The sequence below is a fragment of the Nyctereutes procyonoides genome, unplaced genomic scaffold (genome assembly GCF_905146905.1).
Source record: "Nyctereutes procyonoides isolate TBG_1078 unplaced genomic scaffold, NYPRO_anot_genome, whole genome shotgun sequence".
In the NCBI taxonomy this organism is placed as follows: Eukaryota; Metazoa; Chordata; class Mammalia; order Carnivora; family Canidae; genus Nyctereutes; species Nyctereutes procyonoides.
Genome location: NW_026575021.1, coordinates 19,427,742 through 19,442,229, shown reverse-complemented (window position 1 = coordinate 19,442,229; position 14,488 = coordinate 19,427,742). Strand labels below are relative to the sequence as shown.

Genomic DNA, 14,488 nt, shown 5'->3' with positions numbered 1-14,488 from the left:
TTTAAAGATAATTATAAAAATAAAGGTTGAGAGTTAGCAATTTGGGACTTGGAAGAGCTGTAGCTTATTTAATGCATGGTCAACTTAAGATTAATGATAGAACTTTAGAGGGCTTTAAAACGGATGGGCAACGGTGGACAATGAGCTTTAATATGACACTCTTCTCTCAGCAGCCCAACAGACACCTGCGTGCTTACTGAGTTTAAGAGGTCTTTGCATGGCAGAGGGGGCTATAAGGCTTGTTTGTGCATCAAAAACCTCAAGAGAAGATGTTCACATTCTTTACAAGTTTTGTTACAGTAACTCATGGTCTTTCTGAAAATGACAAGCACTACTGGATAATAAATAAATACGCTGTGAAAATACCCAAACATATACTTTTTTGAGGGGGAGGAGGGACAGAGGAAGGAGGAGAGAGACAGTCTCAAGCAGACTCCACACCCATCAGAGCCCAATGCGGGGCTCCACCTCATGACCCTGAGATCATGACCTGAGTTGACAAAACACAGAACCCAAGTTCTGAAAATGTGTGCCGTGTATCTGAGATGCTTTCTTAGGTTTCACAGCCCTAGATGAATGGCTGTTGGCTAAATAATATTAAGATTACTTAATATAATCTCCATAATATAATAATGATATTAAGACACTATTAAGAAAAATGTCAACTATTGGGGGTGTCTGGGTGACTCAGTTGGCTAGATGTCTCACTCCTGATTTTGTCTCAGGTCATGATCTCAGGGTCCTGGGATCAAGCCCCGTGTCAGGCTCCACACTTGGTAGGGAATCTGCTTCTCTCCCTCTACCCCTCCCCCAGCTCTCTCTCAAATAAATAAATAAATCTTAAAAAAATATTAAACTACTGGATTCTCTGGATCATATCCATAGATTGTTTTTTTTATAATCCTTATATTCCTTTATGCCATACTAACATAAACAATGGGATTTCGTTCTCTGTAGCATTCGTGACTTTTTCCCCCATTATATGGATTATACCTACCAACTATTATTTGTTTATTTCTATACATCTTTATACTATAAACTTTTATTAGAATAAGTATACTAACAAGTAAGTTAGGGATTAATAGCTATCTTTTCACTGTAATAAATTTGGTTTAGCACTTGCACAATTACACAAAATAGTGCTTACAACTAGGTCTTCCTGAGGGTACGAATTCTACACTAATTCATTTAAAAGTAATATAAAACTCTGTATTTACCTGTGGTCCTCGTTTGTGGCTATCAAGCTGGACACATTCCGTAATATCCCACCTCCACTTTCGATAATGGCTAAAGTATTTGTCTGGCTTCGGTAAGTGAGAGTGCCAACCAGGAACGCAAGTGCACCATCCACAGCACATATATCAGCTTTATTCTCAGTGCAGTGTGCTGACAAATTCCATAAGGCACTCAATACGCTTTTGAGGGTTGATTCCTGTTAAGAAACAACATGTGTCATCTAATTAGAGTTGGAATATGCCTCTTACAATTTCTATGCCTACTTCTATTGAGTAAGTTGTTACTGTTAGTATCTCCCCTGCCGCTCACAGGCAACGTATCAGGTGCTCCACATTTAGAAAAACTGATAAAACACCCAACAGAACTTAAGTTAGTGAGATTCCCCACAGAACAAGCAGGATACTCAATTAATGACCGTTTTGAACTTTATTCTAAGTGTTTAGATACACACGTATCTTACAAAAGCTCATCTTAGAATATGAAACATAACTGATGTGCATTCTGAAAAGATAACATTTGCATGATAATAGAAACCAGAAAAAAAAACCCACCCTACATGCTGATATGGAAAAATGTCTAAGACATATTATTAAATAAAAAGAGCAAGTTGCAGAGCATATGTACAATATTCTGTTTGTATACAAAGCAGACATATATGCTTCTTTGTGGCTGATTCAAAAGTAACAATATAACTTATTACAAAGTAAGCATATTGGAAAAACTCCCAAGTCCTTAACTCCCACAGAAACAAAGTAATTCCAGAAACCAGAACTTCCTTGGCATAAAACATCATAGGTAGTAAACCAGTAATAAACCAGTAAACCGTCAACTTGTAATTGCTACAAAAACCAAACACTGAGTATATAATTAAGTATATCTGGTTAAAACTCGCCAAGATCCTGATGTCAGTTTTTCTTACTATAAATCAACCAAGAACAAACACTCATTAAAAATCTACTCTGTGACTAGAGGCACTCCAGAGGATACCAATGTGGCAAACTGACACCTGCTAATAATTTACTTAGGGGGGAAAAAAAGGCAAAACCATACATAAACTAAGGGAAGATTACTGCTATTTGAATTTAATCGAACAAATAAAATATTTCATGGAGGAAAGCAGCTCTGTAGAAGATAAGACCTGTTGTTGCTCCCGGCATGGAAGTGGGAATCAGCAAGGGAGGACTGAAGAATATAAAGACGACACAGAGGAGATCCAAGTCCAGGTGAGGGGAGACAGTAAAAGAAGGCCTTGAATGTCAGGGCAAACACTTTGGCCTCAACCCAGTAAACAGCTGCTGGGTCCTCTTCATCAAGAAATTAAGAGAATTTAGGAGAGCAAGTACTGTTTATCAGGAGGCAGGGCAGAAGTGCTTTCACCGATGGAGAAATGAGAAGGTTAGGAGCTCAATTTTAGTTACACTGTGGTTGAGGTAGAGATGGGACATTCAGAGTATCCTGAGAACAGAGAAAACAGCAACAGTTTAGCGGTGTGAAGTGAGCTCAATTACAAATGGCCCAGAGATCAGAGGTGAGGGTTTTGTTTCAAAGCTTTATAGTTAGAGGAGATGAGAAATGATTAGAAGTTGCTAAGTATAGGTGGTAAAAACAAAGGAAGGAGTTTCAATAAGGTGTGTGATCCAAAATATAGGTGCAGGTAGAAAAGAAATCCCAAATTAATCTATAAACCTAGATTTGGTTAGAAACAAAATTAGAAGGACCTGAAGGTATGGCCAGTGAAGAAATGGGGCTGGTGACTTGTTCATTGTTTTGGTTGCTATGGAAATGGGAGAAACATTGCAGGAGTTACAAGAAGCAACAGATAAGGGTTGTTTGTTTGTTTTCAAAATACTGGTCTTCTTAAAGACAGAGTTGAAACAAAAAAGCCATCTCTATACCCAGTAGAGAAGATACAGAAGACAGGAGTGAGGGACTCACAGCTTTCAGAAAACAGCAATGCTTGGGGCACAGAGTGCAGGGAAGGAAAGGTTCTGTGGAGGAGAGTAGGGGCGAGCCCAGTGAGCTTAAAATGAGCAGTGCATGGGGATTGGAAAGGTAATTCTGACTCTCCTGCTCATTAGTAGTGAAGCTGAAAAGGAAGAGATGATGAATTAAAAAGAGAATGTTCTGAATGACTATTCCATTGAATGTAGAAAAAGAAGTAAAAGGTAAATTCTAACACTGTTAACCAGAAGCAGGCCCAAACCAGAACCGGATATTTAAATTTCTGCTGAGCCAGTTTTTCCAAGACTGGGCTTTCCATTTACAGATGAAAAAAAAAATTTTACAGATGAAAAAAAATTTATAGATGATGATCTTTTAAAATGCTGCTTTTAAAGGAGCAGGTATGTCTTTCCATTCATTATGGTCTTCTTTTGCATTTCTCAGTAGGGTAATAAGCCTTTTAATCTAGATTTCTCAATTTGTAGCAACAAATTTGTATAAAGACCTTTGAGGTCCTTGAAACAAAGTCATGAGCTCTTAGCAAGAGTACAAGTTCTCATGTCTGTTTTCATACAGACACGTTAAATCTTTCTGAAAATACACACACACTTGATTAGTGAGTCGTAAAGTGTGGACTCTAGTTTTTTGGTATAATTTTAGTGAGGTATAATTGGAGAACAATAAACCACATTTTTCAAATGTGCAGTACGATCACTTTTGATGTAGGAGTATACCTGGAAACCACTGCTACAATCAAGATAACATTTATTACCCCCAAATTTCCTAGTACCTTCTTGTAATCCACTCCCAGCTCCAGGCAACTGTAGATCTGTTTTCTGTCATTATAGATTATTGCATGTATCAGCAGTTCATTTTTTAGAAAGTGTTTATTTTTTTAAAGATTTTATTTATTCATGAGAGACAGAGAGAGAGGCAGAGACACAGGCAGAGGGAGAAGCAGGCTCCATGCAGGGGAGCCTGATGTGGGACTCGATCCTGGGGCCCCGGGGTCATGACCTGAGCCGAAGGCAGATGCTCAACCACTGAGCCACCCTGGCGTCCGGATAGTCCAATTTTAAAATAGCCAAATGGTATGCCATTGTGGACCTCCCCTAATTTGTTTATCCATTCACCTGTTGATGGGCACTGGAATTACTTCTAGTTTTTTGCTATCAAAGAAGTACTGTTGCAAACATCTGTGCTTAAGACTGTGTGAATACAAGTTTTTGTTTCTCTTAGGTAAATACTTAGGATTGGAATGGCTAGGTTGTGTGCTTAGTGTATGTTGAACTTTAAAACACTGCCAAATGTTCTTCAAAGTGGCATACCATCTTACATTCCCACCAGCAGTGCATGAGAATTCCAGCTGCTTAATGTCCTTGACAACACTTGGGTAATCTTTTACATTTTAACCAATATAATTTGTATAATGGTATCTCACTGTAGTTTTAACTTGTATTTCCCTCATGGCTAATGGTGTTGAGTATCTTTTCAAGTATCTTGGGCCATTCATCTACCTTCTTTCCTGCAAGAAATACAAGTGTTCTAGGGTGGCTGAGTGGCTCAGTCGGTTAAACATCTGCCTTCAGCTCAGGTCACGATCTTGGAATCCTGAGATGGAGCCCCACGTTGGGGGGCTGCTTCACCCTATCCCTCTGCTGTTCCCCCCGCTTGTGCTCTCTTGCTTGCGCACTTGCTCCTAAATAAGATCTTAAAAACAACAACAACAAAAAAGAAAGAAATACTATTCTGCCGATTCAAGAGTGTTTTAAAGGTATTTTTATGTAGACCCTAAGTATATTTGAATGTTATTATTACAACCAGTTTTTAGGTTGAATATTTTCTAATGATTTTTCAGTTGATTTTCTTGGGTTTTCCTTGTATAAAATACTTTCACAAAAATACATAAACAAATGAAAACAAAAAATTCTTTGCCTTCTCTAAAAAGGAAATTTTGAAGAAAAAAATGCAGCGTCTAGCAGGACTGGTTGGGTGAAAGGAAGCCCAAATTAGCTAAGAAGATCTGCTTAGTCCCTCCCAAATTCCAAGTTTAATTCTTTTTAAGTTAGCTTAGTTTCTGAAGTAGATATGCCACCTGATGATATTTCCTTTTGTCAACAAATTATTATTTGAAGAAATCTTTACCCCTGGGTATGATTACCTCTTGATAAGGTGACTATCAGAACTGAGGACTCTGGAGAGCACGGAGGTAACAATGATACCACATACACAGTGATTCTCCACTTGGGGTGGTTTTTCCCCTTCGCCCCTCTGGGGCACCTTTGGTAATATGTGGACACATCTTTCATTGTCATGACTGAGAGGAAGTGTATTAGTATCTAGTGGGCAAAGGTCAAAGATGTGCTTAACATCCTATAAGGCACAGGTCAGTCCCTTTAAAACAAGCAATTATCTGGTCCAAGATACAAACAGTGTCAAACCTGAAAAGCCCTGACTTATCCTAGGCTGCTTTGTACAATCTTTTCCATCTTAATACTTTATGAGTTTGGATTAAGTCTAAGAACTGGTGAGATAAGCAGGTCAGAAATTAGGGAATCTCAAGGGTGGGAAAGGGTAGCAAAAAAGTAACCCAAAATGAAATGCAAATTAGAATGTTAAATGTTTTCAAAGGTACCTTTTTAACTTCCAAAGCACATTCCATTAATGCTTTCACACTTCCAACTTCACGCAATGTCTTTTTACTATTTACATCTGCTCGCCAAGACAAATTCCTCAAAACACTTGCAATAACCTGAAAATGAAATTAATTCTAGAATAATTTGAACATAAAATAACATACGGTTGCTTTGTTTTTAATGCTAGTGGTAAGAGTAGAAGTCTACTAATAAATTCCTCCTAAATGTTAATATAGTGCCAAAAGGAATTCGTACAATGTAATTGTTTTCCTTTATTCTGGAGTTAAAGTAACCATAATTGAAACACGAGATACTGAATACTCAGCCACAGCTTGAATTAAACTAAGTCAAGGTATTAATCCACTAATATCCAGGAAAAACATCTGAAATTCTAACTGGTACCTGCTGTAAGTCCTCACTTTCAGATTTTAGTTGGGCCACAAGTGCTCTCATGCAGCCTTTCATAGAGCAGAGTGTAGCCTGTAAAATGAGAAATGGAACAGAGGGTCAATAACAAGGCAACTTGAAGCTGTGCTCTATTTTTGACTAATAAACTTCAAACCCAGTTTTAGTGGTCTCATTTTAATCAGCCTAATATTTTACCAATTTACAGAAAGGAAGTCCTTTGTGATCTGTTCTTCTCTTAGTAAACTGGAAAAGTAAAATGAGTAAGTGAAAAGAAATGATAGGCAAAGGGTTTTAAGGTCAAGTCTCTTACTTGGATGGAAGGGATATATGTATAACACATCTGTCAATAGGATTTTTAGATTTTTGCTCTCATTCCTGGGAATAGTATTTTAAAGCAATTATATCAATCCATTACTGTGTTCCATATTTTGCCTTTGTTTAGGCATAAAACTATCAGATGAGTAAAAATATGCAGTGGTGTTTGAAGTTCAGTTTTTTAAATCAGTGTTTAATCAGGAGTGGAAAAAGAAAATTAGTGAAAAGCAGTTTGTACAAAACTAACTCATACCAGAGATACATAAGAAATGGATCTTATAAAACGTACCTTGTTGGCTACATCTCCAAAAGTCAAGTTTGTCAGAGCCATTCCAGCATATCGCCTTAATGTAATACTGTAGTGGTCATTAGTTAGCCCATACATTTCACAGTCCACTTGCAATAATTCTGCAATGGCCTGTAGTCCCCCTAATTTAAAAAGGCAAGAGGAAAAAGACAATAATCTAAAACAAAACAAGTGGTACCTAGTTTAAAAATTAGGAAAAAAATCTCAAAGAATGAGGATATACGGTTTAAAAACATCTTTAGAATTACAAGCTACAAAAAATGTTATAAAGAACTTCTGTGTAATACTCATAAAATACAACTGATATTTTCTGCCAGTCTTCTCCACCCTCCACACCCTTGCCTTACTGAGTGATGTGAGCATTATACTTTATTTACTACACGTATACTATATCTTGTCATTGATGAAGAAGGCTATGTTCTAACACTAGGTCTTCCTGCACAAGGCAAAGAAAGGTAACTTATTTTTATTATTACAACTTTACAGACAGTCTCCAATGTTCCACCTTAGAAATCCTCAAACTTCTAAATGAAAACTGTGCATGAAGCAAGCCTATTTTTTTATGAAGAATTATCTGTTCAACATATTACTAAGTTCTATAAAACCACTTATTATTTAAGTATTTTAAAGAATTTCTTACTTTTCTTTGATACTCTCAAGTGTCAAATACCAACTACGCTAGAATTTAGTACTTTCTTTCCCCTGGATTCCCACCACTGGGTATGCTCAACAATTCCCACAGTGGTCAACACTAGGAAGGCAAAGAGAAAAAGGAAAAGGAAAGGGAAAGACAGAAAGGAAAGGGTAATAACAAAACAGAACCAAGAAAAGAAAGGTAAAGCAAAATGGTGAGTAAATGTATAAAATAAAAATCGATATGGAAGCTATTCAAAATATTATTTATCATCAGTACTAATCATCATGGGACTGGGCAAATATTTTTGTCACAGAGAAGTGGCTTAGACAGAAAAAAGAAGGATGAACATAAACAGGTGATTTTTGGAAATTCTAAGTCTAAACAGCCAGGTTATTAATCTGGAAGAGGACCTGTACATTTAGTATTTTCATGAATTATCTAGAAGAGGAATCTGCAAGTTCACAAAGCAAAGTTCTGACTTGGAGAATTCCAAGTTCTGGCTTCAAGAATTCCAAGCCAGGAGAATTAACTGTAGGAAGATTGGTGCAAATCTTTAGGACTAGCAGCAATGACAGATAAGTTTAAATGTAGATAAGTGAAAAATAATTTGGTTAAGGAAAGCCCAAACCGTATTTAGGAAGATTTTCCTCCATCCACCCATGATGATGGAAAAATACATATCCAGTGAACACAATACAGTCACTATTTTTATGGATCTTATACATTAGAACAAAAGCAGATTCTTGAACAACTAATTTACATATAATGGACTGTGTAGAAACACAGGGAAAGGTAACAGGTGGACTGAACCTAGATTGAGAGTACCTAGAAAAAGGCTGAGGAAATAATGTTTAAGTTAAGAAAGACTTAAGGGATGAATGAGTATCTAAGATGAGTGGGGCAGGAATAATTAAAAAAAAAAAAAAACATTTTAGGCAGATGAAACAGTATGTGCAAGAGCCAGTGAGCCTAAAATACTATGAGAAGGTCTCACGGTGAGGCTACAAAATGGGTAGAGGCCGTATCATGTAAGACTTTATATGTTACCCCAAGGATTTCAGCCAGAGGAAGGAATGATTAAATATACATCCTAAACAGATTCCTGTGGTTGCAGAATGGATACCTGTAAGTGCAGAGCCAAGTAAGACAAAGATGTGCAGAGTAGGAGAGATAATAGTGGCCTGAACTGGGGCTGAAAAGGAGAGCAATGATTTGAGATAAATCTAAGAAGGAAAATTAAAGTATTCAGTTACTCAGTGCAGGGGATAAGGAGGATAGAGTTACGGGATGTCTTCTGAGATTCTGGCCTGAGGAACTGGGCTGACTGGCATATGCCATTTTCTGAGAAAAAGGAATCTGGAAGAGACAGAGATTTGGGGCTGAAGGACATAACAAATTCAGTTGGGGCAGCTGAGTTTAAAGATGCTTGAAAAATCACGTAAGTGAAGATATCAGACGAAGAATGTGATGATGTGTCTCAAACTCAGGAGAGGGAACATGGATTAAAATGTAAATCTGAAAAACACTGTAACTGAAGCCGTAGATTGGAGGATATTGTTTAGGGAGAGATTAAGAAAACCTAGGACAGAGCTTTGAGGAATTCCCACCATTTAATACTTGAGTAAAAGAAAAGGAGCCAATGAAAGAACTGAGGGCTTTTGACTCAGGGAATTGAATTGAGAATGACTGATGATCTAAAGACCGTGGCCCTACATAATGAATGACAGGGTCACCTAGATGTTGAGCATATTTATAAAGCAGGCTATTGATACCAAAGCAAAACATACTGCGCTTTGTGCCTATGTAAAATCCTGCCTCGTATGGCAATATCTGTGATACTTTCTTAAGGAAAGTGAAATGATCTAATAATAAAGAAGGTCTCAAGAAGGTACTAAATGAACAGTTTTTTTTTTTTTAATAAAAACTAAAACCCTTAGGATTTGAACCTGAAAACAAAGATTAAAGAAGGATATGGTCAGTATCAACAAAAGCATGGAGAAAAAAGAACATCTGATAAAATTTAGGATATCAGATAAAAGAGAGAGCTTTTTATGATTTCAGGCCAATACAAAGAAACATTTCTGTAAATTTTAAGGCAACCAATACAATTCATGTCAAAACTATAAATGGATTCACAAATATATAATGTGAATTCATGACTGACAATAAAAAAACAGGTTGCCCTTAGAAAACTAAGGCTGTTTCAAGGTAATACGCAGAGGTGATAAGCATAATAAGCATAGCCTTTCACAGTTTGCTCAGTGTGTTTACAAAAAAAAAGTGGTCCAGATGGACCAGATATTACCCAATGTGTGATCTCATAACCTCAGAGCTAGTAGAGGACCAATGGTTTGAACAGAAACCATTCAACAGAACCCTTAAATTTAGATTTATATATATAAAAAGGATAATAGAAAGATGACATTTAGTTTTAAAGAGTACATTGTTTTACTTTTCCTCGGGTTAGATAGTCACCATTAGCATGAAATGCCTTACTCTAAAATAAATATTAGGGACCCAACATAAAATACTGGTGTTTCATGAAATTTCCTGATCCTAAGAATCACCTGGGCCACTAATTAAATGATTCCTAGGAGAATCGCCCCAAGCCTTGCTACAGGGCCAGAGAACCGATGCAGTTTGACACATGTCTCTGGTGATTATCATCTAGTTTTGGAAATACTACTACAAATAGATCATGAGCTCTTTGAAAGCCAGGACCGTATCTTCACCATTTTCACACGTAGTGCCTAGCACAGTTTCTGGACAGAGCTGGGACTTCACCAATGTACACATCAAAGATAGTATAGTCTAAAACCTGTCATACTAATAGTGCAAACCTAAATGACCTTGATGAGTTGTAGAATCTTCCTGTGTGTACAAATGACAGTCCCAGCTCACTGGGCTTAGGAATTTCCCTTCGTCTATTTGGGACTTCATTCCTCCTTATCCCTTACTGTCAGATACCTTGTGCTTCCTTACTCCATCTCCCTACAAGCCACAAACCTTGATTTTTCTTTTGCTTTGTGCAGAGTCCGAGGCTAGGAATGAGAAGAAGGTAATCCCCTGTGGCTCTGTCCCCAACAGTCACACCCCCAGAGGCCCCATCCTGCTCCTCACCTGAAAGCCCCTGCCCTAGCTCCTGTGATGAAATGCCCCGGGTAGCCTTCCTACCTGAAGAAGGAAGAGGAACAAATACTGAGTCTAGGTTTTACTTTGAAATTCAGATGATTAATGTGTCAGTCCTAGTCTACAGTTCATTGGAACACAGGGACATTTACAGAAAAACCTTTGCAGTAGTTTAAAATTGGATTATTTTTCTTGTTCATTCATGATTTTTATCCCTTTCCCATTATTAACTAGCATAAAAAAATACTCAACCATAACATTTTCACAAACGCTGAAACTGTTATTGAGGAGGGGAGAATTCATAAGATCACACTCAGGAGCCTGGGGGTGGGGGAAGGAAAGAGAATCAGATGGGCCAACCACAAGGGGCTGTGGGAAGAAAAGCATGGCTGGAGGGCAGGCCTGAGATCACAAAGTACGTAGCCCCCAAAGTGATGACTCTGAAGGAGACAACACTCATTTTTGGCCCTGCAAGTTCTCTGTATTTAAGAGTCTCATGACTTTGTGACTTTTAAGATAAATGATGAATGATAATGATGAGGGTGGTAGGAATAAAAGTGGGGGCTGGGATGTAACGTAAAATAAACAGCACAAAAAGCAAGGGCACAGCTACACTAAGATGGGAACTCAGTGTACGGTTCTTGCTTGTGGCACAACTAGAGAGATCCAGTTCACATGAGATGGCTCAGCATGATGCAATTATAAATACCACTTGTGCAAAATGAACCTAGAAATCAAAGAAAAACCGTTACATGACAAATGGGGTGCACAAAAATGCAGGTTATAAAAGGTTTAGAGTGTATGATAACACATACATAAAAGAGTAATCCTTCCAAAATCAGTGGAATTTTTCTAACTGAAATTAGAGCATAATGCTTTTCTTCATTAACCACTTTCAAAGATACCGTGCTGTTTATCACGAAAATCTATAGTAAAGTACTGATAACCATGAAGGTAAATGAGAATCTTTATTATAATTTCTCCTGGTGTCCATCAGAAGTGGCTGAGTTCAAGAACAATCACCAGCTCTGTATTTCAAAACAATATAAATTACCCTCCCCATCAACTATCACATAGGGTCTACTGTGGCAACAGGGGCAAGGACCGGCCCATTTTGTAGTTTTTCTAATTGCTGGCTAAGGTTTTGAAAAGCCAAGTTAGTTTATACAGGGCAGCGGTTTCTATCATTAAGAACCTTTTCTCCTCTGGAAACCAGAGTATAATCATTTGCTGCAAGGAGGAAGCAGGTGGTAAATAGAAATTAGTGGCCTCATATCCAGTTCAACAATGATGAAAAATCTTCAGTACTCTTCTATGGCATTAAGAAGCATTTTTGTCTTACCAAGTTCATTCATTGCATGTCTATGCTCTTCATCAAATGAAAGTTTCATTAGAACACACACAGCAGGACAGATCTGATGTTCAACAGGAGCTGGCACTGAAAAATAGAATGGACATAAACCATAATCCTTTATTTTCTCAAAAGCAATGTTTGTTATACTTAAAAAAAGCAGGGCTCACTAATATATATCTAATGTGAGTAGTTTAGTAGATCAACAAGTATTTGCTGAGTAGATGAATAAATACTACCAACATGAAAAAGAAAATATGAGTAAAGGGTTTTTCTTGGTTCTGGAAAAATGTTTACTATTTATCTGCCTTTAACTGTTAGAATAAATCCTTTGCAGGTTTATGCCATAACTCAAATAATAATTTAAAATAATGTTGAATATATAAAAGACTAAAAATACTTTGGTATAAAGCTGTTTTGTTAAGTTTCTATTTAAACTGTTGTCATTGAGTGAGGGTTAAAAGCACCTATTTGTGTACAAATGTAGCAAAGACATCTGGCACAAACCTAGTTGAGAAAGCTTACCATGTAGATTAGGTAGGAAACAAAAACCTAAAGAGGTGTCCAAGAAAATGTACCTCCACATTTAATACTGTGCACACAGTTTCAAAGCTCATTATTTGAAATAAAAATGTAAAAAAGTCTATTTTTCAGAAGTAGTATTAATTAATTTTATTTAACTATTTTGAGAATAGTTATTAAGATCACAAAATACAAGTTATAACATAATTGTGGATACCCACAGAAAAAAAATCCAGAAAAGAAAAACAATATTTTCGCAGTTAAGTATCTTAGTTTTCCTTCTCCCAAGGACAGATATTATAAAGGACTATTTCTGCTATTTTCTTATTCTTGAAAATTTGTGAATTTTAAAGAAATTCACCTTTATACCTAAGCTAAAAAAAAAATCTGCTAAAGCTTCATGGGTGTTCTCGTCACTACCCTTCCTCCTCTCCCTGAATCAGCAGTGATACAATCGTCCCCTGTCCTCTGCGCGCGTGTGTTCTTACTAGGTCAAAGGAAGGTCTTACCTTATATACTTACTGCTTTTGGCTCTTGCTACAGAAATGAGGTAAGTTATGTCCCCAAGGGTCCCAATTCCCAACGTCCCTGCTCCTGATGGAGAGGGGTTAGTAGCCCAGGGTTTCTCCCTCAGCAAAGAGCTGAGCGGGTGATCACTCCCAGCAACTAGGACCCATCATCGCCTGAAGCAGGATGGTGCAGTGAGAAGAGCACGGGCTTGAGAGTCAGGAGATCTGGCCTCTGGTCCTGGCTCCACCACACACTAGCTGTGAGGCTACAGGCAAGTCTTTTAGCCTTTCTGAGCCTCAGTTTCTTCATCTGTAAAATGAATATGATAATACCTTCCCTTCCTACTTGAGGAGGCTGTTGTGAGGCTCAAATAACAGAACAAATATAACACAGCTCTGTATCCACTGAGCAGTGTTGTGCAAATGTAGATTATGGCTTGGCACTAACAGTGGAAGGAACCAAAGTACTTTCTTGAGCTTAATCTATAAAATAGAAGGGATGGAAACATAATTGCTCAAAGTTTTTTCTAGATCTACTGCACTATGACTGTAAATCTCTCTTGATTTCCTGTTCTTTTTTGCTTGCATAGGACTGCATGTAACATTTTCCTTTATTACAGTTTTTCTAGAAAAATACAGACTTAAGTTTTAAGCTATGTTAGCAATGCAGGTGGCTACTATACGTTTCCCACTCCTACTCATAAAGACAACATACAGGCTAAAAAAAGTTTCCATTTAGAAAGCTCTTACATTTACTTTGTAACATGCACTATAGTGAACATACTTGGATTTTTGTCCTGGTCCATGCCTTGTTCATGGGCTTCCTGCCACTCCCAACAGGTTTCACAGTAAGCTCGTATCTGTTCCAAAAGATGAAGGACTCGGATTTCACGCCTGCCTCTCTTGTCATCAGGCTGTGAGTGAATGATGTTGTGAAGTGCTGCACTGGCCCTGGCCCGAGCCTCTTTACTGCCCCGGGAATTTCCCAACAACACAGAGTCTTTGTCATTGCCATGTAAAAGCTGGATGAGGAGAGGAAGACATCCAGACTGTCGCATGGATATACAGCTGTCTTGGGAGCTAGACATAGCTAGCAAAGTTCGCGACATATCATCCTTATCATGAGTACCAAGCATTGACAACAATGAATACACCATTTCCACCTGTGGGCCAAATGAGTTTAGAAACAAAATTATGACTTTAATATCCAAATGCTAACACCAATGAAGTGATGAATGGGATATTTATTGTAACTCACTAAAAAGAAAAACAAAACCCCTTTCTAGGATGAAGTAATGAGCATGATTTCAAAACCCATATAATCATCACCAATTTGTTTATATGAGTAAACAGAAGTAGCAGTGGCATACAGTGTTGAAAGAGAAAGTAGTTCTCACATACTTCAATGTTTGTCTGGATCAGCTGATTATAGGAGTGACAACTGATATACATACACACAGACACAAACTTTGGAATGTGGTTTATTTAAATATTTTA

At 37.5% G+C, this 14,488-nt stretch overlaps 1 protein-coding gene across 7 annotated transcripts in view; it reads right to left on the bottom strand.

The window, feature by feature from the left end:
* Window positions 1-14,488, bottom strand: part of APC (APC regulator of WNT signaling pathway) — a 123,087-nt gene that overhangs the window by 8,283 nt on the left and 100,316 nt on the right. For 4 of the 7 annotated variants that reach the window (XM_055340102.1, XM_055340130.1, XM_055340111.1 and 1 more), the window contains 7 exons: window positions 13,776-14,154; window positions 11,952-12,047; window positions 10,601-10,654; window positions 6,826-6,965; window positions 6,216-6,293; window positions 5,813-5,929; window positions 1,218-1,432 (listed from right to left, as the gene is read on the bottom strand). In XM_055340102.1, coding sequence (XP_055196077.1) covers window positions 1,218-1,432; window positions 5,813-5,929; window positions 6,216-6,293; window positions 6,826-6,965; window positions 10,601-10,654; window positions 11,952-12,047; window positions 13,776-14,154 — 1,079 coding nt within the window. The remainder of the gene's footprint in view (window positions 1-1,217; window positions 1,433-5,812; window positions 5,930-6,215; window positions 6,294-6,825; window positions 6,966-10,600; window positions 10,655-11,951; window positions 12,048-13,775; window positions 14,155-14,488) is intronic. The other 3 variants (XM_055340149.1, XM_055340120.1, XM_055340158.1) reach the window with 3 other exon arrangements.